We start from the raw sequence: 22,997 nt of genomic DNA, 5'->3' as shown, positions 1-22,997 counted from the left end.
CAGTTTTCTCTTCAGGGCTCATTATCTGGATCCCAAGATGTCCAAAGAAAATAACACAGCATATAATAAGGAATGATAGAGCTGACAGATGGGAACTGTTGGAACCAACCTGACACCAGGCCATATACTATGTTCCCTAAAGTCAATTACTGTCCAACATCTTTCATATATATTATATTCCTTACATTGCAGCAGAGAAACAGGTCACATGGTCATTAATTAGATCTGTTACTGTCTGATAGTATATGTCATGAGTGTGCTGACACGATCAACTCAAAGTCAGATCTTTAACAACATAATCATCCTCAACAGAGAGTAACAGATACAACAACAGTATTATGAATAATTAAGGAATAAACTGTGACAAAGAGGTTATCCTGGATTTTCTTTAGATGGTGAGTAGAGGGGGAGGGCTGTGCAAGTGTGCAAAGCAGCAGCATACAAGCACTTGTGCAAAAGAAGTGTAAAGATGAGCAGAAAATGTATTGAATTCTGCCCAATTTTAGCCCCAAACTGGTAGCGTCCAACTGGTTTTAGTACTGGGTCAAATTTTGGCCTGACTGCTTATCATTTGGTGTGCAGTGTGAGCAGGCACCAGGTGGCTGCTTAATGACCTGAACAACCAGCGATACTCCTCAATAAATGGCTGGATTTCTGGCACGTCAGGCATTTTGGTAAGTTGTCTTGCAGCATGAGCCGTTCTACAGTCTGATTTTTGGCTTGCTGTGCACGGGATAGTATTTTACAGTGTACCTATATTTTACATAGCATTCAGCAGGTACAAAAATCTATACACCCCTGTTAAAAAGCCAGGTTTTGGAGATAAATCTGTGCAATTCGATTAAAAAGAGGGGAAAAATCATTGAAGGGATCTAATTTTTGGAAGGTATCAGTCAGGATCAGACCACCAAAAAAAAAAAAAAAAAAAATCAATATCATTGGATATACAGTGAAAAATATGGCCAAAAAGTGACTTTACTAAGAACTGGATAACCGTGTAAAATGAATAAAAACAAGAAGAAAATTGGTAGGGAGCCTTTCAAGAGGCCTACAACAATTAAAGAGCTGCTGGAATTTCTGGCAAGTACTGGTTGTGTTGTACAATCTTCCGCTACTGATGAGCTAAAATACAAAACCACATCTATACTGTATATTTACCTGAAATTGTGCCTGGTATTCAAATTTTTCAAATTAAGACATTTTCCTTCTCTGAGGTACATGAGGCCTTATTGGACTAAATGTAAGAAAATAGTGGCAATGCCTCCTCTTAAAGGCTTATGCATATTTTTACAGTAGTTTAACTACAATTATTTCAATACTTGTAAGTATTTGTATAATACATCTATCCCGTTAGAATTTAATATTTGTGCAATACATACTATACTGTATGTACAATAGTATAATTTGATTTGAGTTTCACCATGTAACATGTTGAAATGTTAATGTCAATGGTTTAAAATGTTTTTATTTAAAGTTGTTATCAATATGCAATTTCCAAGTATCCAAAAATAAACCATAAAATGTAATAATTTGTAATATTTTAAAACATTTACATATTTATATATATCTAAATATTTTAATTTTATTTTATATGCATTTTAAAGCAATGTATTAAATATACCAAATGCTAAAAGGGAGCCTTTATCCTCAAAGCCTGTTATATCAAGCTGTGTACGCTTACAACATATTCAAATCTTTGATTTTATTTTGCATGGCAGATTGGTTTCTGCTTCCACAATAGTACAGTAAGTACAGTAAATGGCAGGATACCACATCATATCCACAATATAAAAGTAAAACTGTAGTACATATATAATAGTAAAAAGTTGCACAGCACATTAATTCCATTTCAACACTTTTTAATGTGTTAACACAGCGATGATCATGTGAGCATCTTTTTGCATGATGTTATTTTCTAAGCCTGTTTTTGAAAAACTGTCTCATACACTTTAGTACTTCTTCTGTTTTTAAAGAGTATATGATAGGATTTAGCAAAGCTGGTACGGTATGTGTCAAGATAGAGTTTATAATCCTGGCATTAGGATGAATGTTGGAGGTCACTACAGCTAAGTTGGTTCCCACAAGTGGTAGGAAAAAAATTGCAACAAGAATCAGGTGAGAAGTACAATTTTTCACTGCTTTTAATCGTTCCACTCCTGATGCAATCCTGCTCAGTGCTAAGCTGATGCAAACATATGTCAGTGCTATCAATATAAGAGGACAACACATTACTACAATTAGGACAACATATGCAATCATGTCATTCAAAGATGTGTCATTACAGGCCAGACGAAACATTGGTCCATGATCACAGAAGAAGCTTTCTATCACTAAAGATCCACAAAAGGAGAGACGATCCAGGAGGCCAACAACAAGTGAAAAGAGACTAAACAAAAAAACCCAAGCAAACAGCAGCATGGCAGCAATAACTGGTTTGGTCACAATACTGTGGTACCTCAAAGGGAAGCAAATCGCAATAAATCTGTCATAAGCCATAGTGACAAGTGTCCATGACTGCAGACCTGCAAAGAACCAAACAAAGAACATGTAACTTAAACAAGCCTCATAAATAATTTCTCTCCTGTCAAACAAAAATGTGTCTAAGACTTTTGGGATGAGAGCAGTGCTCCCACACAAATCTGTCAAAGCCAGGCTGAACACAATCATGTATTTAGGAGTATGAAGAGTCTTGACCCGGTAAATCACAGACATTAGGAGGCTGTTCCCGAGAACAGTCATGATATAGATGAGACCCAGGAAAACATAGTAATATTTCTCATGAGGCATGTTGGAAAACCCACTGAGATAGAATTTTGCAGGACGAACAAATGTAGCATTCAATATAGTGGCAGCTTTATCTTCTGGGCCCATTACAGATTTCTGTTTCCCTAGCACACAGAGAAGACTGCACAATATAAAACACTGGACAACATGGTTGACTGTTAACAAACTCACGTCCGAGATATTTAAGTTTTACGTTCCCTAAACCAGCTGTACTGTAATGTGAGAGATGTGTCCTTTATATTTTATCCCTTTCATCGTGGAGGAGCACAAATGCAGGTAGCTGTGTCACGTGGTCCTTAATTAGCCTGTGGGTCTCTTGATCTTATGATCAAGTTTCACATTATAATCATGAATCACTAGTCAATATTTGCGAATGCTGAGGTCTGTAGGGACAACAACAAATACTGTCAAATGCAGATCATTTTTCTCTTCACTCTGCAGGTCTTTGTTTTTCTATTAATGATATATTTAGGTGGACTTTTTTCCTCAGTTTTTTATTAGAAATATGTTCTTGTACTGACCTTAATGTGGAGAGGTGCAGAGGAAGCATCCAGTAACACAGCACTGGCAGCAGTGCAGAAGTATTTCCTTCTAAAAGTGTTTTGAGGGATGTTCACCATTCTGACCAATCAGAAAACAATATCTGCCTCATTAGTACATTTGTCAGAATTCTTACTTATTGTTATTGAATAACTAGAATTACCTGAATGGCTGTGCACAGTATGGTCCATTGGTAATTCGTATTTATTAGACCTTTGTTGAAAGAAAGAAAGGCCTCTTTTCTTTTTAAATAATTATAAGCTGACCAAACTTGCATTGCATTTGTAAACATATATACACATCTGTTTGTGCACTTTGACCTAGAAGAATTAAAATATATATGTTACAAGGTTTAAAAGAAGACATAACTATATGCTGCATTTTCACATATTTGTAATATACATATTTTTATGTTGAAAATCTTGTTCACGTATTAATTGTAATTATTATGTGTCTATTCAGTTTTATTTTATTGAGTTTTCAATTGTGAAGTTTTTCTGTTTGTAAGGCAGATTAGTAAATAGCTGCAACAACACAATTTAAAAGTAAACTAGTTCTACTTTTGTATTAAAATGTTACAAAACATATTTATACAATTTAAAAGCTAATTAGTTTTTCAATAAACAATTGATAATAATCTTTTTTAATAGGGTGTTGTTTCTAAGCCTAATGTTTTTGCAAAGTATGGTGTGGTGTGTGGGAAAGTAGAGTTAAATATCCTTGCATTCGGGTGAGTGTAGGAGGTCAATGCAGGTACATTGGTTCCCACAAGTGGTAGAAAGAAAACAGCCACTAAAGTCAGGTGAGAAATGCAAGTTTTAAATGCTTTCAGTCGTTCTACTCCTGATACAATCCTGCTCAGTGCTATGACAATGCAAACATATGTCATAACTATCAATATGAGGGAAATACAGATAACTATAGTTAAGGCAACTTGTGCCATTACGTAATTTAAAGATCTGTCATTACAGGCCAGATGAGATGAGAGAAGCAGCCCATTCCCAACAACAGTCATGATATAGATGAAACACAAAAAGACATAGTTATACTTAACATGAGGCATATTAGAAAACCCACTGAGGTAAAATTTTGCAGGGCGAACAAAAGTAGCATTAATTATGGTAGCAGTTTTCTCTTCAGGGCTCATTATCTGGATCCCAAGATGTCCAAAGAAAATAACACAGCATATAATAAGGAATGATAGAGCTGACAGATGGGAACTGTTGGAACCAACCTGACACCAGGCCATATACTATGTTCCCTAAAGTCAGTTGCCGTCCAACATTATATTCCTTATATTGCAGCAGAGAAACAGGTCAAATGGTCATTAATTAGATCTGTTACTGTCTAGTTACTGTCATGAGTGTGCTGACACGATCAACTCAAAGTCAGATCTTTAACAACATAATCATCCTCAACAGAGAGTAACAGATACAACAACAGTATTATGAATAATAAAGGAATAAAATGTGACAAAGAGGTTATCCTGGATTTTCTTTAGATGGTGAGTAGAGGGGGAGGGCTGTGCAAGTGTGCAAAGCAGCAGCATACAAGCACTTGTGCAAAAGAAGTGTAAAGATGAGCAGAAAATGTATTGAATTCTGCCCACTTTTAGCCCCAAACTGGTCGCGTCCAACTGGTTTTAGAACTGGGTCTAATTTTGGATTGACTGGTTTTCATTTGGTCTGCAGTGAAAGGCAAATTAAACTAGAAAAGGCAATTTCCAAGGAAATTACGTGGGAGAGCTGTTAAGTCGCCCGGTAGAGGCCGACCGCTCAGAAGCTGCTGAGAGCAGAGGCGTTTGTACGTTCAAAGCCGCAAACGCTGAAGAGAGATAAATACAAACAAAAAGAGAAAGAAGAAGATGACAAGAAAAGGAAAAAATCCAAAATCCCAGGAAAAGTTGAATTCAGAAAAGAAAAAAAAAGTAGAAAGTAACAATGGAGGAAGTAAATAAGTAAAAAGTTGATATTTAAAGTGTAAAGAAACAGAAAAAGAAGCAAAATGAAAAGTTGCTATTGAAAGTGTAAAGAAAAAAGTAAGAAGTGAAAAAGCAACAACTTGATTAACAAAAGTGGAAAGAAGTAGTAAGAAACAAAGGAAAAGGTAAATATTCCCAAAGTTAAAAGAAACAAAGAAAGAAGCAAAGTAAAAAAGTTGCTATTAAAAGTGTAAAGGAAGAAGTGAAAAAGCAACAACTTGATTAACAAAAGTGGAAAGAAGTAGTAAGAAACAAAGGAAAAGGTAAATATTCCCAAAGTTAAAAGAAACAAAAAAAGAAGCAAAGTAAAAAAGTTGCTATTAAAGTGTAAAGAAAAAAGCTAGAAGTAACTACTTAGAAATGAAGGAACCATTTTAATGCTGAAAAACTGTTGAAAAAAAAAAAAGTTGAAAAGAGCTTTTAATTTGAAAGTGTGTTTCCTGTCTGTGTCTGTGTGGTAGTTTGTGTGTCCACTGTAGGGAGACTTCAAAACAAACTCATTTTAGCATTTAAATGCTAAATAATTAAAATAAGAATGATAAAAGGCTTTTATTTTGAAAGTGTGTTTCCTGTCTGTGAGGGTGTGTGTGTAGGGAAACTTCACCACAAAGTCATTTTAGCATTTAAATGCTAAAAAGTGGATAAAATATTATGAAAGGCTTTTATTTTGAAAGTGTTTCCTGTCTGTGAGGGTGTGTGTGTGTGTCTTTCTCCACTGTGTATGTTGAGGGAGAAAAACTCAGGTAAAGTGTGTGGACACAGCTCTGAGGCTGATTACATGACGTCATGCAGCTGTGTCCGTTACCATGACAATGACTGCTGCCCGCCTGCTGAGTCATGTGAGCCAAATGCAAAGGCAGGCTGGAAAATTGCTGAGACTATGCCTCGCAAAATGCTCAAAATATGAAAAGGTATTAGTCCTATCGAAACAATCCAAAAACTGTGAGTGACAAAAGGCTTCAATGAACACACTGATGTACTTTATTTGAAGATACTCCATAAAATGAAGGCGTGGTGGCGATTTTAAAACAGCCCCCCGTTTGTGATTTGATTAGAATTTAAGAACCTCTGTTATAATGGGCTCCAATGGGAGTTTCAGACGGCACTCTCTCTGCTTCTGGACACTTGGTGAAAGAACCGTCAGTCCTGTCACTATGAGAGTTACATTTACTGAAAGAAGACAAAAATACCTACATTCTGATGTATAGTTTGTTTATGTAAGATTAAAGTTGACTGAAGGAAAGAAGGAAAAGAAGGAAAAAAGTTGCTAAAAGTGGAAGCTGAAAAGTTAGAGTGCGTGTGATGTCACCCACTCTAGCTGCTCCAACATTCCGCAATACACACTAATGGAAAAGTTGAAAAAGCTCCAAAAGTTGCCTAAAACTAAAACTGCGATTATTCAAAAAGTATAAAAGATACAAAGAAGCTGATCAACACAGAAAAAGTTGAAAGGGACTAGACCCGTATAAACTTTAAATGAAGTTTCTACTCCAAAGTATGACGACACAAGAGGCAGATGAAAAGTGGCAAGTTGAAGGGAAGTTTTAAGTGGCTTCCATTCATTTTCAATGGGAAGAAAAGTTGATAAAAAGTGAAATATAATAAAAAGTATAAAAGTTATTAATGAGAAAAGTAATAGCCCACATGTCCTAAAAGAGACCTACGATTAGGAAGTGGAACGGAGTTTCTACGACAAACGTCTAGGAGGAGATAGTGACCGAAAAACGGCGAAATAAAAATAATAATAATAACTAGAAAAGGCAATTTCCAAGGAAATTACGTGGGAGAGCTGTTAAGTCGCCCGGTAGAGGCCGACCGCTCAGAAGCTGCTGAGAGCAGAGGCGTTTGCACGTTCAAAGCCGCAAACGCTGAAGAGAGATAAATACGAACAAAAAGAGAAAGAAAGAAGATGACAATAAAAGGAAAAAATCCAAAATCCCAAGAAAAGTTGAATTCAGAAAAGAAAAAAAAAGTAGAAAGTAACAATGGAGGAAGTAAATAAGTAAAAAGTTGATATTTAAAGTGTAACGAAACAGAAAAAGAAGCAAAGTAAAAAGTTGCTATTGAAAGTGTAAAGAAAAAAGTAAGAAGTGAAAAAGCAACAACTTGATTAACAAAAGTTGAAAGAAGTAGTAAGAAACAAAGGAAAAGGTAAATATTCCCAAAGTTAAAAGAAACAAAGAAAGAAGCAAAGTAAAAAGTTGCTATTAAAAGTGTAAAGGAAGAAGTGAAAAAGCAACAACTTGATTAACAAAAGTGGAAAGAAGTAGTAAGAAACAAAGGAAAAGGTAAATATTCCCAAAGTTAAAAGAAACAAAAAAAGAAGCAAAGTAAAAAAGTTGCTATTAAAGTGTAAAGAAAAAAGCTAGAAGTAACTACTTAGAAATGAAGGAACCATTTTAATGCTGAAAAACTGTTGAGAAAAAAAAGTTGAAAAGAGCTTTTAATTTGAAAGTGTGTTTCCTGTCTGTGTCTGTGTGGTAGTTTGTGTGTCCACTGTAGGGAGACTTCAAAACAAACTCATTTTAGCATTTAAATGCTAAATAATTAAAATAAGAATGATAAAAGGCTTTTATTTTGAAAGTGTGTTTCCTGTCTGTGAGGGTGTGTGTGTGTAGGGAAACTTCACCACAAAGTCATTTTAGCATTTAAATGCTAAAAAGTGGATAAAATATTATGAAAGGCTTTTATTTTGAAAGTGTGTTTCCTATCTGTGAGGGTGTGTGTGTAGGGAAACTTCACCACAAAGTCATTTTAGCATTTAAATGCTAAAAAGTGGATAAAATATTATGAAAGGCTTTTATGTTGAAAGGGTATTTCCTGTCTGTGAGGGTGTGTGTCTGTGTGTGTCTCCACTGTGTATGTTGAGGGAGAAAAACTCAGGTAAAGTGTGTGGACACAGCTCTGAGGCTGATTACATGACGTCATGCAGCTGTGTCCGTTACCATGACAATGACTGCTGCCTGCCTGCTGAGTCATGTGAGCCAAATGCAAAGGCAGGCTGGAAAAGTACTGAGACTATGCCTCGCAAAATGCTCAAAATATGAAAAAGTATTAGTCCTATCGAAACAATTCAAAAACTGTGAGTGACAAAAGGCTTCAATGAACACACTGATGTACTTTATTTGAATATACTCCATAAAATGAAGGCGTGGTGGCAATTTGAAAACAGCCCCCCGTTTGTGATTTGAGGAGAATTTAAGAACCTCTGTTATAATGGGCTCCAATGGGAGTTTCAGACGGCACTCTCTCCGCTTCTGGACTCTTGGAGAAAGAACCGTCAGTCCTGTCACTATGAGAGTTATATTTACTGAAAGAAGACAAAAATACCTACATTCTGATGTATAGTTTGTTTATGTAAGATTAAAGTTGATTGAAGGAAAGAAGGAAAAGAAAGAAAAAAGTTGCTAAAAGTGGAAGCTGAAAAGTTAGAGTGCGTGTGATGTCACCCACTCTAGCTGCTCCAACATTCCGCAATACACACTAATGGAAAAGTTGAAAAAGCTCCAAAAGTTGCCTAAAACTAAAACTGCGATTATTCAAAAAGTATAAAAGATACAAAGAAGCTGATCCACCCAGAAAAAGTTGAAAGGATCTAGACCCGTATAAAGTTTAAATGAAGTTTCTACTCCAAAGTATGATGACACAAGAGGCAGATGAAAAGTGGCAAGTTGAAGGGAAGTTTTAAGTGGCTTCCATTCATTTTCAATGGGAAGAAAAGTTGATAAAAAGTGAAATATAATAAAAAGTATAAAAGTTATTAATAAGAAAAGTAATAGCATAGATCTCCTAAAAGAGACCTACGTTTAGGAAGTGGAACGAAGTTTCTACGACAAACCGTCTAGGAGGAGATAGTGACCGAAAAACGGCGAAATAATAATAATAATAAAGAAAAGGATCTCATAAGTGTGAGAGCTGTGCTTACAGCTCTCCCACTAATTATACTACTGTACATATGTATAGTATATATTGCATATATTTAATGTGTTAACACAGCGATGATCATGTGAGCATCTTTTTGCATGATGTTATTTTTTTAAGCCTGTTTTTGAAAAACCGTTTTATACACTTTAGCACTTCTTCTGTTTTTAAAGAGTATATGATGGGGTTTAGCAAAGCTGGTATTGTATGTGTCAAGATAGAGTTGATAATCCTGGCATTAGGATGAATGTTGGAAGTCAGTACAGCTAAGTTGGTTCCCACAAGTGGTAGAAAGAAAATTGCAACAAGAATCAGGTGAGAAGTACAAGTTTTCAGTGCTTTCAGTCGTTCCACTCCTGATGCAATCCTGCTCAGTGCTATGGTGATGCAAACATATGTCAGTGCTATCAATATAAGAGGACAACACATTACTACAATTAGGACAACATATGCAACCATGAAATTTAAAGAAGTGTCATTACAGGCCAGACGATACACTGGTCCATGATCACAGAAGAAGCTTTGTATCACCAAAGATCCACAGAAGGAGAGACGATCCAGGAGGCCAACAGCAAGTGCAAAGAGACTAAACAAAAAAACCCAAGCAAACAGCAGCATGGCAGCAATAACTGGTTTTGTCACAATACAGTGGTACCTCAAAGGGAAGCAAATTGCAATAAATCTGTCAAAGGCCATAGTGACAAGTGTCCATGACTGCACACTCCCAAAGAACCAAACAAAGAACATGTAACTTAAACAAGCTTCATAGACAATTTCTCTCCTGTCAAACAAAAATGTGTCTAAGACTTTTGGGATGAGAGCAGTGCTCCCACACAAATCTGTCAAAGCCAGGCTGAACACAATCATGTATTTAGGAGTATGAAGAGTCTTGACCAGGTAAATCACTGAGAGAAGGAGGATATTACCAAGAACAGTGATGATATAGATGAAACACAGGAAAACATACAAACACGTAACATTAGGGATGTTAGAAAATCCACTTAGGTAGAATTTTGCAGGACGAACTTGTGTAGCATTCAAAATAGTAGCAGCTTTTTCATCTGGACCCATTTTATTTTTACCAGGTTTAAAGCAAAGAAAATAGTGCAATATGTGTATTGAACGATGACATAGGTCACTGATGTAACTGTTGTAGCTAAACTTCAAAGTGAGTCATACTGTGAGAGACCTTAAATTTATAGTAATTTATATCAGTGGTTCCCAGCCGTGGCCCTCAAGGCCCCCTGCCCCGCTTGTTTTCCAGCTATCCCTGCACTACCCACTACTGATTGCCTGCGTACGGTGTGCTCAGACATTAAGAGGCTTGAAGATACCATTCTGTCTCTCTTCTGCCACCTTACTCTCACGTAAGATGGTATCTTCCATTTTCTGATTGATTGACTGAACACAGCTGATTCAGCTAATCAGCAGTCAGTAGTCCTGGAATAGTTGGAAAACAATCCGAGAGCCTTGAGGACCAGGGCTGGGAATCCTTTATTTCTATTGTGTTATTTTAATGCCATATGATCATGAATTAGGATTCATGCTCAATGCGTGGTGTTGCAAACCCCCCCCCCAAAATGGAATCATCCTGGCACAAGCAGAGGTGCCGTGCAGGCCTTGCACATGACAGTTACTTTTCTTTAAACTGTGCTGCCCTACTGCACGCTACCTTGTTGATGATTGGCTGACTGGAGAGAACTCCAATCTAACCACTTCCTTATCTGCCTCCTTCCAATGTGTGTTTCTAAAGACCAAAAGCAACAGAAAAAAAATTTTAAATTATACAACACTGACTGAATAACACGGAATGGTGAATTGACAAATCTTGTGCAGAGCTGCTTGAAAATTTTTAGGTCTTCTTTTCCTTTCGGCTGTTTCCTTTCAGGGGTCGCCACAGCGAATCATGTGCTCCATCTAACCCTGTCCTCTGCATCCTCTTCTCTCACACCAACTAACTTCATTTCCTCTCTCACTACATCCATAAATCTCCTCTTTGGTCTTCCTCTAGACCTCCTGCCTGGCAGCTCCAACCTCAGCATCCTTCTACCAATATATTCACCATCTCTACTCTGAACATGTCCAAACCACTTCAATCTGGCCTCTCTGACTTTATCTCCAACACATCTAACATGAGCTGCCTCTCTGATGTCCTCATTACTGATCCTGTCTATCCTCTTCACTCCCAAAGAGAACTTCAACATCTTAAGCTCTGCTACCTCCAGCTCTGCCTCCTCTCTTTGCTTCAGTGCCACTGTCACTGCCAAAACAAAATACACCCCTTCCTTCAGTAGTGGCTCAAGGGTTGATCAACCGATGTACATTATTACATAATACATTCTAAACAAAATGTGGTTGAATAAGCAGAGACAGCACATATGCAGAAAACACAGTGGTACACAAAGTAATGAGAGTCAGTTGTGATTGAATGGGAGCTTGCAGGGCTGGCTAACCACAGTTCATCCTGCTACATGTCTTTTATTGTTTTTTGTTTGTTTGTTTTGGGTTTGTTTGTTTGTTCTGTTTTCAAGAATGTCAGAGAATGTATGCTACCTAAAGCAGTTGCTTTGGCGGACCCCTTTTAACATTGTAATTTAAATATGAAATTTAAAAAGCTGAAATTGTTTTACATTAATCAGTGTGAAAAAATTGCAATCATAATGACAAAGTGAAAACATTTTTACAGGTGTTCTTTTTTTACGTTTGACAAGAAAATGGGTATCTAGACCTTTTTGCTGTGAGAATGCAAACTGCAGTCAGCTGCATCTTGTTTTAACTTCCCTTGATGTGCGTCTAATAATTGAAGTCAAGATCAGACATTTTTTGTGAAGAGCCAGATTTATCTTCTTTGAACAAAGCAAGGCCTCCCAGCTCTACACCTGATTGTCACCCAGTTCATCGAAAAGTCAGACTCTAATTTCCCCTTCCAAGGAACTAAGGATTTTCTGTAACATATGAAACAGCGTAACTAGATTGCCTTTTAAGTACTAGAAAGAAATAGAAAAGATTTGCAAAGATTTAAGTGGCACTGCATACATTTAGCAATAAATTTAACAAAGCATTTATCCCCTGCAGCATTTATCCCCAGGTGTGCAGGGGGCCTCGCTCATGAACCATTATGGATCATTCAGCTGACTAACTCACTTTAATGTTCCTTTAGTAGTCTGGCTCAGTTGCTTTATGTATGCAGGGCCAAATCACAACAAAAATTACCTCAAGGCACTTTACATAACAAAACTCTGACCCAGGGCAGGGGTGGGCAGCTATCCACCTAAAACCCCTGTGGTTGGTGAACAGTAGAGAGAGAAAAGACTACTTAACTACATTTCTTTAATTCTAAAATTACATAATTACATTATATAGTTTATTGTTAAATTTTTACAATACATTAAATGTAAAAAGGTTCACATTTTAGATTTAATAACCTATTTCCTGATTCAGAATTAAATCACATCATCTAGTTATTAGCTTTAGTATAAACATTGTTCCCATTTCAGTAAAAATTCAGATTATTCAAATTGTATAACTTTCAAATGATCATCTCAGAAAAAATAACAATTAATTTAAAGCTTTACATAACATTGCTGGTTATTTGGGAATATCTCAATCATATTTTTTTACTAAAAGCAGAATTAATAGATAATAACCAATAATATTTGTTCAATGGTTTAAGAATCATTACATCAGAATGAATTTTACTATGCAGCACAAAATACATTTTCATTTCTTGTTGCGATTTTGAAGTGCCATTCTATTTTACAAAGCTTTTTTAAAGATAATTTGATTTCTTGTGTCTGTAGAACATAAATGATTGGGTTTAACATTGAAGGGAGAACAGAAGTAAGAGACAGGTTTATAATCCTGGCATTTGGATGTATTGTTCCTCCAAAGAGATACACAAAAATGATAGGGAGAAAATTGATTGCCACTAATGACAGGTGACCTGAACAGGTTTTAAAGGCTGTGATTCTTTCCCGAACTGTGGAAATCTTCGACAAAGCATAGGCAATATAGCAGTAGCTTAGCAAAATAAAAACCAATGGAAGCCAAAGAATAAGAACTGGTGCCAAACCACCAATTGCACGGTTGGGAGTAATATCATTACAGCCAAGCCGATACATTGGGCCATGATCACAGAAATAGCTGTTAATAATGACAGAATTACAGAAAGAAACTCTTGTGAGAAGGCCAACTGAAACAAGGGTTATAGTGATCGAAAACACCCAGAAAAATGCAATCAAAGACAACATGAACCTGTGGGTCATCTTTGCTTGATAGTGCAGTGGGAAGATAATGGCCACCAGTCTGTCATAGGCAAGTGCTACCAGATTAAGGGACTGCATTGAAAGGGAGCTGAAGCAGAAAAACAAGAATGTCAAGCAATCGTTGTAGGGAATGTAGTTGTGGTCAAACAGAAAGATGTCAAGAACCTTCGGCACCAAAGCAGAGCTACTGAACAGATCAGAAATTATGAGGTTGAAAACTGCAATATATTTAGGACTTCGTAGATTGTGATCCAAAATTATTATAATAATCACAGCTGTGTTCCCCAACACTGAAACAACATAAACAAAAAAGAGAAAGACATAGTAATACTCAATATGAGGTATACCAATGAAACCTCTTATTAAAAAATATGCAGGACGCACAAAAGTGATGTTTTGCCTCAGAAAAGAGTTGAAAACCTCCATCTGAAGAATTGTTGTCAAACTTCTACCGTTTGGTAATGTAGTTACCTTCTTTGTGCTTTAGCCGAAGTAATTTCGATAGAGGGAAGCTTCTCACCATCTCTCTTATGGATGACAGAGCTGTGTCAAGCTGTGTCATAAGCTGCTAAGGGAAACTGGGATTCTACCAGTTAAAGCACACGGTCTATTCCCTCGTGTCTGCACCCGACTCGAGGCACCAGTAGGTATTAGTGTGCAAAGAGAGTAGTGGTAGAAACCAACATTAAATATGTTTTTAAAAATCAGTATTATCGATTACATCTTCTCTGTGTTTTCAGTGGAAGCAAAACTAATTGAAACAAGTTATTAACAAACCAACAAAAAAAACTCACAAAACAAACTGTGGTCAAACTTATTTAAACTCACTTATCAAGGCATATTGGCAAATATAAAACGCATTTCGGTTAGGATTTGTTGTCCTATACCAAAAAAAATCCTCCTGTCGAGACCTATTGTAAATTCATGACCTTATGTCAAATATAGCCTCCATTCCACTAGCATAAGCAACTAAATGAAATCTATTAACAAGCACTTCTAATATTGTTTTGTGTGGAAAAAACAACGTTTAAACGTTGTAAGACAAATCGCCAACCATTACAGCACAAGCTGTTGAAAGTTCAAGCCTTTATCGTTTTAAAAAATATAAACAAAAAAATATTTTTAGTGTCTGCAGCTTCCATAATAAAACTACTGCAGTAGAGCAGGTAATTTTAGGTACTTATTTCTCCATGGACTCACCCTTTGTGTAAAATTGTCTGAACTGCATGTACTTAATTCAAATAGATACCAGTTTTAAAATATTTTCATTAGGTGAACTTAAATAAGTAGAAAAGAAAGTATCCAACTAAAATGATGTAGAAACAAAGGGAAAGAAAATCTTAAACTCCATTAAAAGATGAGATGCTGATGAAAAAATAAGAGGAAGGACAAGGGTCACGTCAGCTGCTGTAGACCCCAATACATTGAAATCATCATTGGAGTGGATGCACAGTAGAATCAAATATTGTGACACTCAAGGTTTCAAAAAATGTTATTCTGCACTTCAAATCATTTTAAATAATGAATCACTACACCTCGCAGTATTTACTAGCGTTTAGATTATGTTCAGTGGATTATTTTTCACACAAGTTTTTCCTTAGGTAACTTTTATAAACTGAGGGGGGAGACAGATCTCCCCTCAGTCTGGGACAGAGGAGCAGGTGAAACAAATGAGGACAAACGATGTAAGTAAAGAAATCAAACAGACAAATAACAGTAAGTGGCACAGGAGGGACAACAAAATAAAATCCAAGGGCAGCAAATAAAGCTGGGAAGAACGGGGACAACTAAACACAGGAACAGGATTGTGACACTTTCTAGATGCACTTTACGATAAGATCAAACTGTATTGATCCCACAGTGGGGAAATTGTTTAGTTTTCATTTGTTCTTTTTTTTTTTTTTCCAAGACAGAGCACGAGGAAAGGGCGCCAGTCAAGGTTGGAAATCGTTATTAATATTTACATATTGTTTTTTTAGGGCTTGCAGCAGCCCCCTCCAGCAAGTGGTGACCTAGGGGACTATATGGCCAGCTCTGCTTAGGATGAAATCAATTTTCAGCCGTTTGCAGGGAAAAAAACAGCGATCAGCTGTTTGGAAGCTCTAATTAGATGACTATAACTACGGCAAGTAACTTCTCTAAGGGGGCCTGAATTTTTCCTTAAACATTGTTTGGATTTGGGACTCTGATTTAGGTGGGCTCCTCCATAACTAATAAAAATAAAAACACAGCACATATAAATGTTGATAACGCATTCAAAGTGATTTTCCTGTAGTTATTTATTTTAATTTTATTACTCAGCAATTGAAAACTGTTTAGACAGTTTTTTCATTCAATTGAAAACTAATAAATGGAACTTGAAATAACTCTTTTAATAATGGTATTATTATCTACATTTTTATTATTTTAAAACTTTCTGTGATGCTGCTTTTATAACAGATGCAAATGTACATCACTGGAATATGTAACTTTTGTCTTTTATCACAAAATCTGAAATCTCTACAAATGTGTTATATACAATTTTAAATGATTTGATTATTTAATATGCCTAACTTGATATACAAACATTTGTGTGATGTTAGAAAGAATAATGATACAACCTACATTGCCAAACGTACAAACATTTACATATATTGATAAAACAGAATCTATATTATGAACAAAGAAGCAGTGTTGTAGTAGAAAACAAAAAGTAGTTCAAATTACATTCTGTACAAAGATTTTTTTATTATTTCTGATTAGTTGAAACAAAAAATTCAGGCTGTAAATATACATTTTCTAATGTTTTGCTTTTTCTTTAGGGTTCATATCTTTTTTTTTTTTAACCCCTCTCAGAAGCAGAAAAAATGCAAAAACTGTTAGTCAAAGTTTCACTTTTTAAATCATGGTCAGCACATAAAGACCAAACATTTGAAAAATTGTCAGATTCAGTTTTGGCTTATCTTTTGTCATCCTTCCCTAACTTTTGAAAGCTTCTTAAAAGAGAAAGATTGTTTTGTGGCTTAGCTTAATATTAACTAATACATTTGTGTGTATGTAATAATGTACCCGTCTTTTAAGATGCTTATTAAAACATTATCAACATATTTCCTTTGAAATAGCTTCCTTGATGCTGCTTTTATAACATAGACCAAACAAAACTTTATTTAAGTAGAGTAAGAGAAGGTTGTTGTTCAAGATATGAATGTTTCATTTCAGTAATTGTAATCCATAAATTTGCAGTGATGATCAAATAATCCACAGAAAGTGTTTTCACAATGGACAACTTAATGTACATAAAGGACTGAAACAAAATGTGTAATATGAACAAATCACATTATGGTTGATTTTGCCATTGTTATTTTTAATTTCCTTCTAATTTTTAATAATTTCTTTAAAGATTCTTTTATTTCTTGTGTCTGCAGAACATAAATTATTGGGTTCAACATTGGAGGAATGACAGAGGTCAGAGACAGGTTTATGATCCTGGCATTTGGATGTATATTTTCCATCAAGGTAAAAGTGATTAACAGTGGGATGAAATAGATTGCAACTAATAATATATGACCTGTGCAAGTTTTAAAAGCTTTGAGTCCTTCTTGAACTGTGGCCACTTTAGCCAAAGTAAAGCCAATATACAGGTAACTTAACAGGATAAAAACCAGTGGAAGCCAAAACATAAGAACTGGGTATAAACAACTGAGGACATAGTTGGGATAATGGTCATTGCAGGCCAGTCTGTAAATCTGGCCATGGTCACAGAAATAGCTGTTAATAACCACAGAGCCACAGAAAGAAAGTCTTGTAATAAGACCAATTGCAATAAGAATAGCAATGATAACAAAGACCCAGAAAACACCAATCAGTGACAACATAAACCTGTGGGTGATTTTCACTTGGTAGTGCAGTGGAAAGATGATGGCCACCAGTCTGTCATAGGAGAGTGCAACCAGGTTGAAGGACTGCATGCAAAGACAGGTGTAGCAGAAAAACAGGAACGTCAAGCAGTCACTGTAAGGAATGTTGGGGTGGTTCAACAGGAAGATGTCAATAACTTTGGGCACCAAAGCAGAACTACCAAACAGGTCCACAAATGCCAGGTTAAAAACTGCTACATATTTTGGAGTTCTTAGGTTGTGATCTAAGTATATTATGGCCATGACAGCCGTGTTTCCCAGTACTGAAACTATATAAACAAAAAAGAGAAAGATATAGTAGTACTTGATATTAGGTATGCCCATTAATCCACTTATTATAAAATACGCAGGACGCACAAAAGTGATGTTTCTCCCAAGAGCTGAATTAAATAACTCCATCGTGAAAATCTTTTTGGACTTCCGCTGCCCTTTGAACAGTGATTTATGTAGAGAAGCTTCCTCTTCTGTGTTGTCTAGCGTAGGTGGAGCAACACTCTTCTATGTCTTTCCAGTGACAGAGCTCTGTCAAGTTTTAACCTCTTTGAAAGAGCCTGTTCTGGATTTCTATTAAATAAGGTTGAAGTCATTTCCCATGAGGCCATTTGTTTTTGTGTGTGTGTGTGTGTGTGTGTGTGTGTGTGTGTGTGTGTGTGTGTGTGTGTGTGTGTGTGTGTGTGTGTGTGTGTGTGTGTGTGTGTGTGATGCTCAGCAACAGACAAGTGGAATTACTGGCTGCAGTCATGTATAAAGCATCTAAAGCACATTTTAATAATCAAAACTGAATTTTATTGATAAAGCTTTTAGCTACTATTTAGTTTTAAACAACATTATGCAAAGAGTTAGATAGGCAAAGATGAGAAGTATTCTCTGACCATTTAGTTAGTATTTCATGTTTGCAAAAAATGTTACACTATGTAAAAGTTACAAATTACCAACAGTCTGCAGTCATTCTAAGAGCTCTTTGTGGTTGTGCGTAGGCATCATATTTATCCAATTTAATATCTAAAGGCAGCATCTGAGTCTGTATGTAGTGGCACCATCAGATCAAAATTTTGAATTTGTTCAGTACTTACATTTATGAACAAACACCTACTATACTAAGAAGACTCTAATCTCCATTGTAACTGATGTTGGTTTCTAATTCACAAATGTTATGATAAGATAAACACTGTACAGAGAACAAACAAAATGCAGAGAAAAGCTTTTTGATCACAGCAACTTGTTTGCTTAACTATCATTTAAAGAATACAAAACCAACCTTCTCTTCTAAAAATTGTCTTTTTTGTAATCAACATTATTGTATTATATTTTGATGCAAAATGTATTTTGAAAGAATGAAACGCTGCAAATAACCGAAATCAAATCCTATGGATGCGGTTTGGAAAGTATGACAATAGCACGTTGGTTAAAAAAAATTGTGGTTTTATTAAAAGTTTGTTAAATCTTTCTCTGTTAAATTAGAGCGAATTCTTTCTGTAACTTTACAAAGTGCTGTGCCCAATTATAAAAAAAAAAAATATTTATTAAGCTGTAGTAAGAAAAACTACATGTTTCGCTGCATGATTGCATGTTTTTTTAGTGGAAAGTTCTATGTTGTATAGTGAATATTTAGGTTTAAAAAAATGGTGCCGGGAAAATTTTATTCATACAGTATGATTAGTATTAAACTATTTGCAACACGCCATTTTTGTTGAATGTCAAGTTACAGTAGTGTCATTGTATTAATAAAAAATTTAAAAGCTGTTGCAATTCCATCCCTAACAAAAACATATTTATGATTGCAGTTTAGTCAAAACATAAATTCCAGGAAAAAGGTTTTTAACTCCTTTAGGAAACAGAAAAAATGCCAAAATAGTAAAACAGATATTCACATTTTAAGAGACAGTCAGCACAACAAAACAAAACATTTTTTACATAATCATTTTTCTTTAATAATGTATGTCTGTATATAACGTGTCAATCTTTAGACATTCATTTTATCAAAATTATCAACATCTTTAATGCTGCTTTTATAACGCAGACCAACAAAAACCTACCTCACTTACTTGCTCACTAACTTAAAATACATTTAATTTCAGTAAATGTAATATATACATTTGCTATGATAATTTAAATAATCCACAGAAAGTGTTTTCACAATGGACAACTTAATGTACATAAATGTGTAACATGAACAAATCACATTATGGTGGATTTTGCCATTGTTATTTTTAATTTCCTTTTAATTTTTAACAATCTTTTCAAAGATTCTTTTATTTCCTGTGTCTGCAGAACATAAATTATTGGGTTCAACATTGGAGGAATGACAGAGGTCAGAGACAGGTTTATGATCCTGGCATTTGGATGTATATTTTCCATCAAGGTAAAAGTGATTAACAGTGGGATGAAATAGATTGCAACTAATAATATATGACCTGTGCAAGTTTTAAAAGCTTTGAGTCCTTCTTGAACTGTGGCCACTTTAGCCAAAGTAAAGCCAATATACAGGTAACTTAACAGGATAAAAACCAGTGGAAGCCAAAACATAAGAACTGGGTATAAACAACTGAGGACATAGTTGGGATAATGGTCATTGCAGGCCAGTCTGTAAATCTGGCCATGGTCACAGAAATAGCTGTTAATAACCACAGAGCCACAGACGGAAAGTCTTGTAATAAGACCAATTGCAATAAGAATAGCAATGATAACAAAGGCCCAGAAAACACCAATCAGTGACAACATAAACCTGTGGGTGACTTTCACTTGGTAGTGCAGTGGAAAGATGATGGCCACCAGTCTGTCATAGGAGAGTGCAACCAAGTTGAAGGACTGCATGCAAAGACAGGTGTAGCAGAAAAACAGGAACGTCAAGCAGTCACTGTAAGGGATGTTGGGCTGGTTCAACAGGAAGATGTCAATAACTTTGGGCACCAAAGCAGAACTACCAAACAGGTCCACAAATGCCAGGTTAAAAACTGCTACATATTTTGGAGTTCTTAGGTTGTGATCTAAGTATATTATGGCCATGACAGCCGTGTTTCCCAGCACTGAAACTATATAAACAAAAAAGAGAAAGATATAGTAGTACTTGATATTAGGTATGCCCATTAATCCACTTATTATAAAATATGCAGGACGCACAAAAGTGATGTTTCTCCCAAGAGCTGAATTAAATAACTCCATCGTGAAAATCTTTTTGGACTTCCGCTGCCCTTTGAACAGTGATTTATGTAGAGAAGCTTCCTCTTCTGTGTTGTCTAGCGTAGGTGGAGCAACACTCTGTGTCTTTCCAGTGACAGAGCTCTGTCAAGTTTTAACCTCTTTGAAAGAGCCTGTTCTGGATTTCTATTAAATAAGGTTGAAGTCATTTCCCATGAGGCCATTTATTTTGTATGTGTGTGATGCTCACCAACAGACAAGTGGAATTACTGGCTGCAGTCATGTACAAAGCATCTAAAGCACATTTTAATAATCAAAACTGAATTTTATTGATAAAGCTTTTAGCTACTATTTAGTTTTAAACAACATGCAAAGAGCTAGAGAGGAAAAGATGAGAAGTATTCTCTGACCATTTAGTTAGTATTTCATGTTTGCAAAAAATGTTACACTATGTAAAAGTTACAAATTACCAACAGTCTGCAGTCATTCTAAGAGCTCTTTGTGGTTGTGCGTAGGCATCATATTTATCCAATGTAATATCTAAAGGCAGCATCTGAGTCTGTATGTAGTGGCACCATCAGATCAAAATTTTAAATTTGTTCAGTACTTACATTTATGAAAAAACACCTACTATACTAAGGAGACTCTAGTCTCCATTGTACCTGCTGTTGGTTTCTAATTCACAAATGTTACCATGATAAACACTGTATCTGCTAAACATCAGCATTTTAGCACTGTCACCGTGATGGGAGTTTAGCTTAAAACACCACTGTGCTTTAGTACAGCCTCCCAGAGCCACTAGCATGACCATAGACTTGGACTTATGAGATATTCAACATCATTAAAATGCAACATTGTTTTCAATAGACTAAACACTTGAATATGGTGCAGAAAAATATTAATAGATTTGAAGCAATTGACCAGTTATAACTCATAGAAAAAATACAAAATTCTGTTTATTTATAAAACTTGTAAATAAGCACTAAATGATCTTCCATATGCTGTAGACCTAATACTTTATCAAGCTAAAATGCAGAGAAAAGCTTTTTGATCGCAGTAACTTGTTTGCTCAACTATCATTTAAAGAATATCACATTATGGTTGATTTTGTCATTGTTATTTTTAATTTCCTTCTAATTTTTAATAATTTCTTTAAAGATTCTTTTATTTCTTGTGTCTGCAGAACATAAATTATTGGGTTCAACATTGGAGGAATGACAGAGGTCAGAGACAGGTTTATGATCCTGGCATTTGGATGTATTTTTTCCATCAAGGTAAAAGTGATTAACAGTGGGATGAAATAGATTGCAACTAATAATATATGACCTGTGCAAGTTTTAAAAGCTTTGAGTCCTTCTTGAACTGTGGCCACTTTAGCCAAAGTAAAGCCAATATACAGGTAACTTAACAGGATAAAAACCAGTGGAAGCCAAAACATAAGAACTGGGTATAAACAACTGAGGACATAGTTGGGATAATGGTCATTGCAGGCCAGTCTGTAAATCTGGCCATGGTCACAGAAATAGCTGTTAATAACCACAGAGCCACAGAAAGAAAGTCTTGTAATAAGACCAACCGTAATTAAATTAGCAATGATAACAAAGGCCCAGAAAACACCAATCAGTGACAACATAAACCTGTGGGTGACTTTCACTTGGTAGTGCAGTGGAAAGATGATGGCCACCAGTCTGTCATAGGAGAGTGCAACCAAGTTGAAGGACTGCATGCAAAGACAGGTGTAGCAGAAAAACAGGAACGTCAAGCAGTCACTGTAAGGGATGTTGGGGTGGTTCACCAGGAAGATGTCAATAACTTTGGGCACCAAAGCAGAACTACCAAACAGGTCCACAAACGCCAGGTTAAAAACTGCTACATATTTTGGAGTTCTTAGGTTGTGATCTAAGTATATTATGGCCATGACAGCCGTGTTTCCCAGCACTGAAATTATATAAACAAAAAAGAGAAAGATATAATAACAATTTATATAGAGGATGCCAGACAGACCGCTTATTATGAAATACTCAGGGTGCACAAACGTGATGTTCTTTCCGAGAGCTGAGTTGAATAACCCCATATTTAATTCCATTCCACAGTGATGTATGTAGAGAAGTGTCGTCTTCTATGGGTCAGCAGTGCATCGGCTCAGCTAGATTGTAGTCTCTCATGTAGTAGTGAAGCTCTGTCCAGCTTTAAGTTGTTTGAGAGAGGTGTCTACAGAGGGAAGGAGCCCTCCTCTTTATTTCTGTCAAATAGGAACAATGATTGTTCACCTGAGTTTACTGTTTGTAAGGCACACAGGATGAGACAAGTCATCTTACTGGCTGCAACCATGCAATCTACTGAGAATGAGTCTATAGAGCACCAGCAACGATTCCAGTTTTCCATTTAAGGTGGCTTTATTTGAAAAATTTGGATTTTCTCTGTATTTTTGTGCCTAAAATGCAGTTTACTTTGTACGTATCCTACATACAA

At 35.8% G+C, this 22,997-nt stretch overlaps 6 protein-coding genes across 6 annotated transcripts; all 6 read right to left on the bottom strand.

Moving 5' to 3' along the window:
* Window positions 1–1,908: 1,908 nt before the first annotated feature.
* On the bottom strand, window positions 1,909–2,871 carry LOC137108198 (olfactory receptor 1-like). The gene has a single exon (XM_067492561.1). It carries the CDS (start codon window positions 2,869–2,871, stop codon window positions 1,909–1,911), a length of 963 nt encoding a protein of 320 aa, XP_067348662.1.
* A 6,436-nt stretch (window positions 2,872–9,307) lies between these two features.
* On the bottom strand, window positions 9,308–10,297 carry LOC137108197 (olfactory receptor 1-like). Its single transcript, XM_067492559.1, has one exon. It carries the CDS (start codon window positions 10,295–10,297, stop codon window positions 9,308–9,310), a length of 990 nt encoding a protein of 329 aa, XP_067348660.1.
* A 2,627-nt stretch (window positions 10,298–12,924) lies between these two features.
* LOC137108196 (olfactory receptor 1E16-like) lies at window positions 12,925–13,917 on the bottom strand. Its single transcript, XM_067492558.1, has one exon. It carries the CDS (start codon window positions 13,915–13,917, stop codon window positions 12,925–12,927), a length of 993 nt encoding a protein of 330 aa, XP_067348659.1.
* A 2,885-nt stretch (window positions 13,918–16,802) lies between these two features.
* LOC137108195 (olfactory receptor 6C4-like) lies at window positions 16,803–17,786 on the bottom strand. The gene has a single exon (XM_067492557.1). The coding sequence runs from the start codon at window positions 17,784–17,786 to the stop codon at window positions 16,803–16,805; it is 984 nt and encodes a 327-aa protein (XP_067348658.1).
* Window positions 17,787–19,565: 1,779 nt separating this feature from the next.
* LOC137108194 (olfactory receptor 1E16-like) lies at window positions 19,566–20,549 on the bottom strand. The gene has a single exon (XM_067492556.1). It carries the CDS (start codon window positions 20,547–20,549, stop codon window positions 19,566–19,568), a length of 984 nt encoding a protein of 327 aa, XP_067348657.1.
* A 1,066-nt stretch (window positions 20,550–21,615) lies between these two features.
* LOC137108193 (olfactory receptor 1E16-like) lies at window positions 21,616–22,599 on the bottom strand. Its single transcript, XM_067492555.1, has one exon. The coding sequence runs from the start codon at window positions 22,597–22,599 to the stop codon at window positions 21,616–21,618; it is 984 nt and encodes a 327-aa protein (XP_067348656.1).
* Window positions 22,600–22,997: the final 398 nt, after the last annotated feature.

This window comes from Channa argus, chromosome 22 (assembly GCF_033026475.1).
Source record: "Channa argus isolate prfri chromosome 22, Channa argus male v1.0, whole genome shotgun sequence".
Classification (NCBI taxonomy): domain Eukaryota; kingdom Metazoa; phylum Chordata; class Actinopteri; order Anabantiformes; family Channidae; genus Channa; species Channa argus.
Note: the sequence above shows the minus strand (reverse complement) of the source record. Positions and strands in the feature narration are given on the sequence as shown.

Coding starts and splice junctions, on each gene's coding strand:
- LOC137108197 (XM_067492559.1), bottom strand. CDS start 10,297: ATGGGTCCAGATGAAAAAGCTGCTACTATTTTGAATGCTACACAAGTT.
- LOC137108194 (XM_067492556.1), bottom strand. CDS start 20,549: ATGGAGTTATTTAATTCAGCTCTTGGGAGAAACATCACTTTTGTGCGT.
- LOC137108193 (XM_067492555.1), bottom strand. CDS start 22,599: ATGGGGTTATTCAACTCAGCTCTCGGAAAGAACATCACGTTTGTGCAC.
- LOC137108195 (XM_067492557.1), bottom strand. CDS start 17,786: ATGGAGTTATTTAATTCAGCTCTTGGGAGAAACATCACTTTTGTGCGT.
- LOC137108196 (XM_067492558.1), bottom strand. CDS start 13,917: ATGGAGGTTTTCAACTCTTTTCTGAGGCAAAACATCACTTTTGTGCGT.
- LOC137108198 (XM_067492561.1), bottom strand. CDS start 2,871: ATGGGCCCAGAAGATAAAGCTGCCACTATATTGAATGCTACATTTGTT.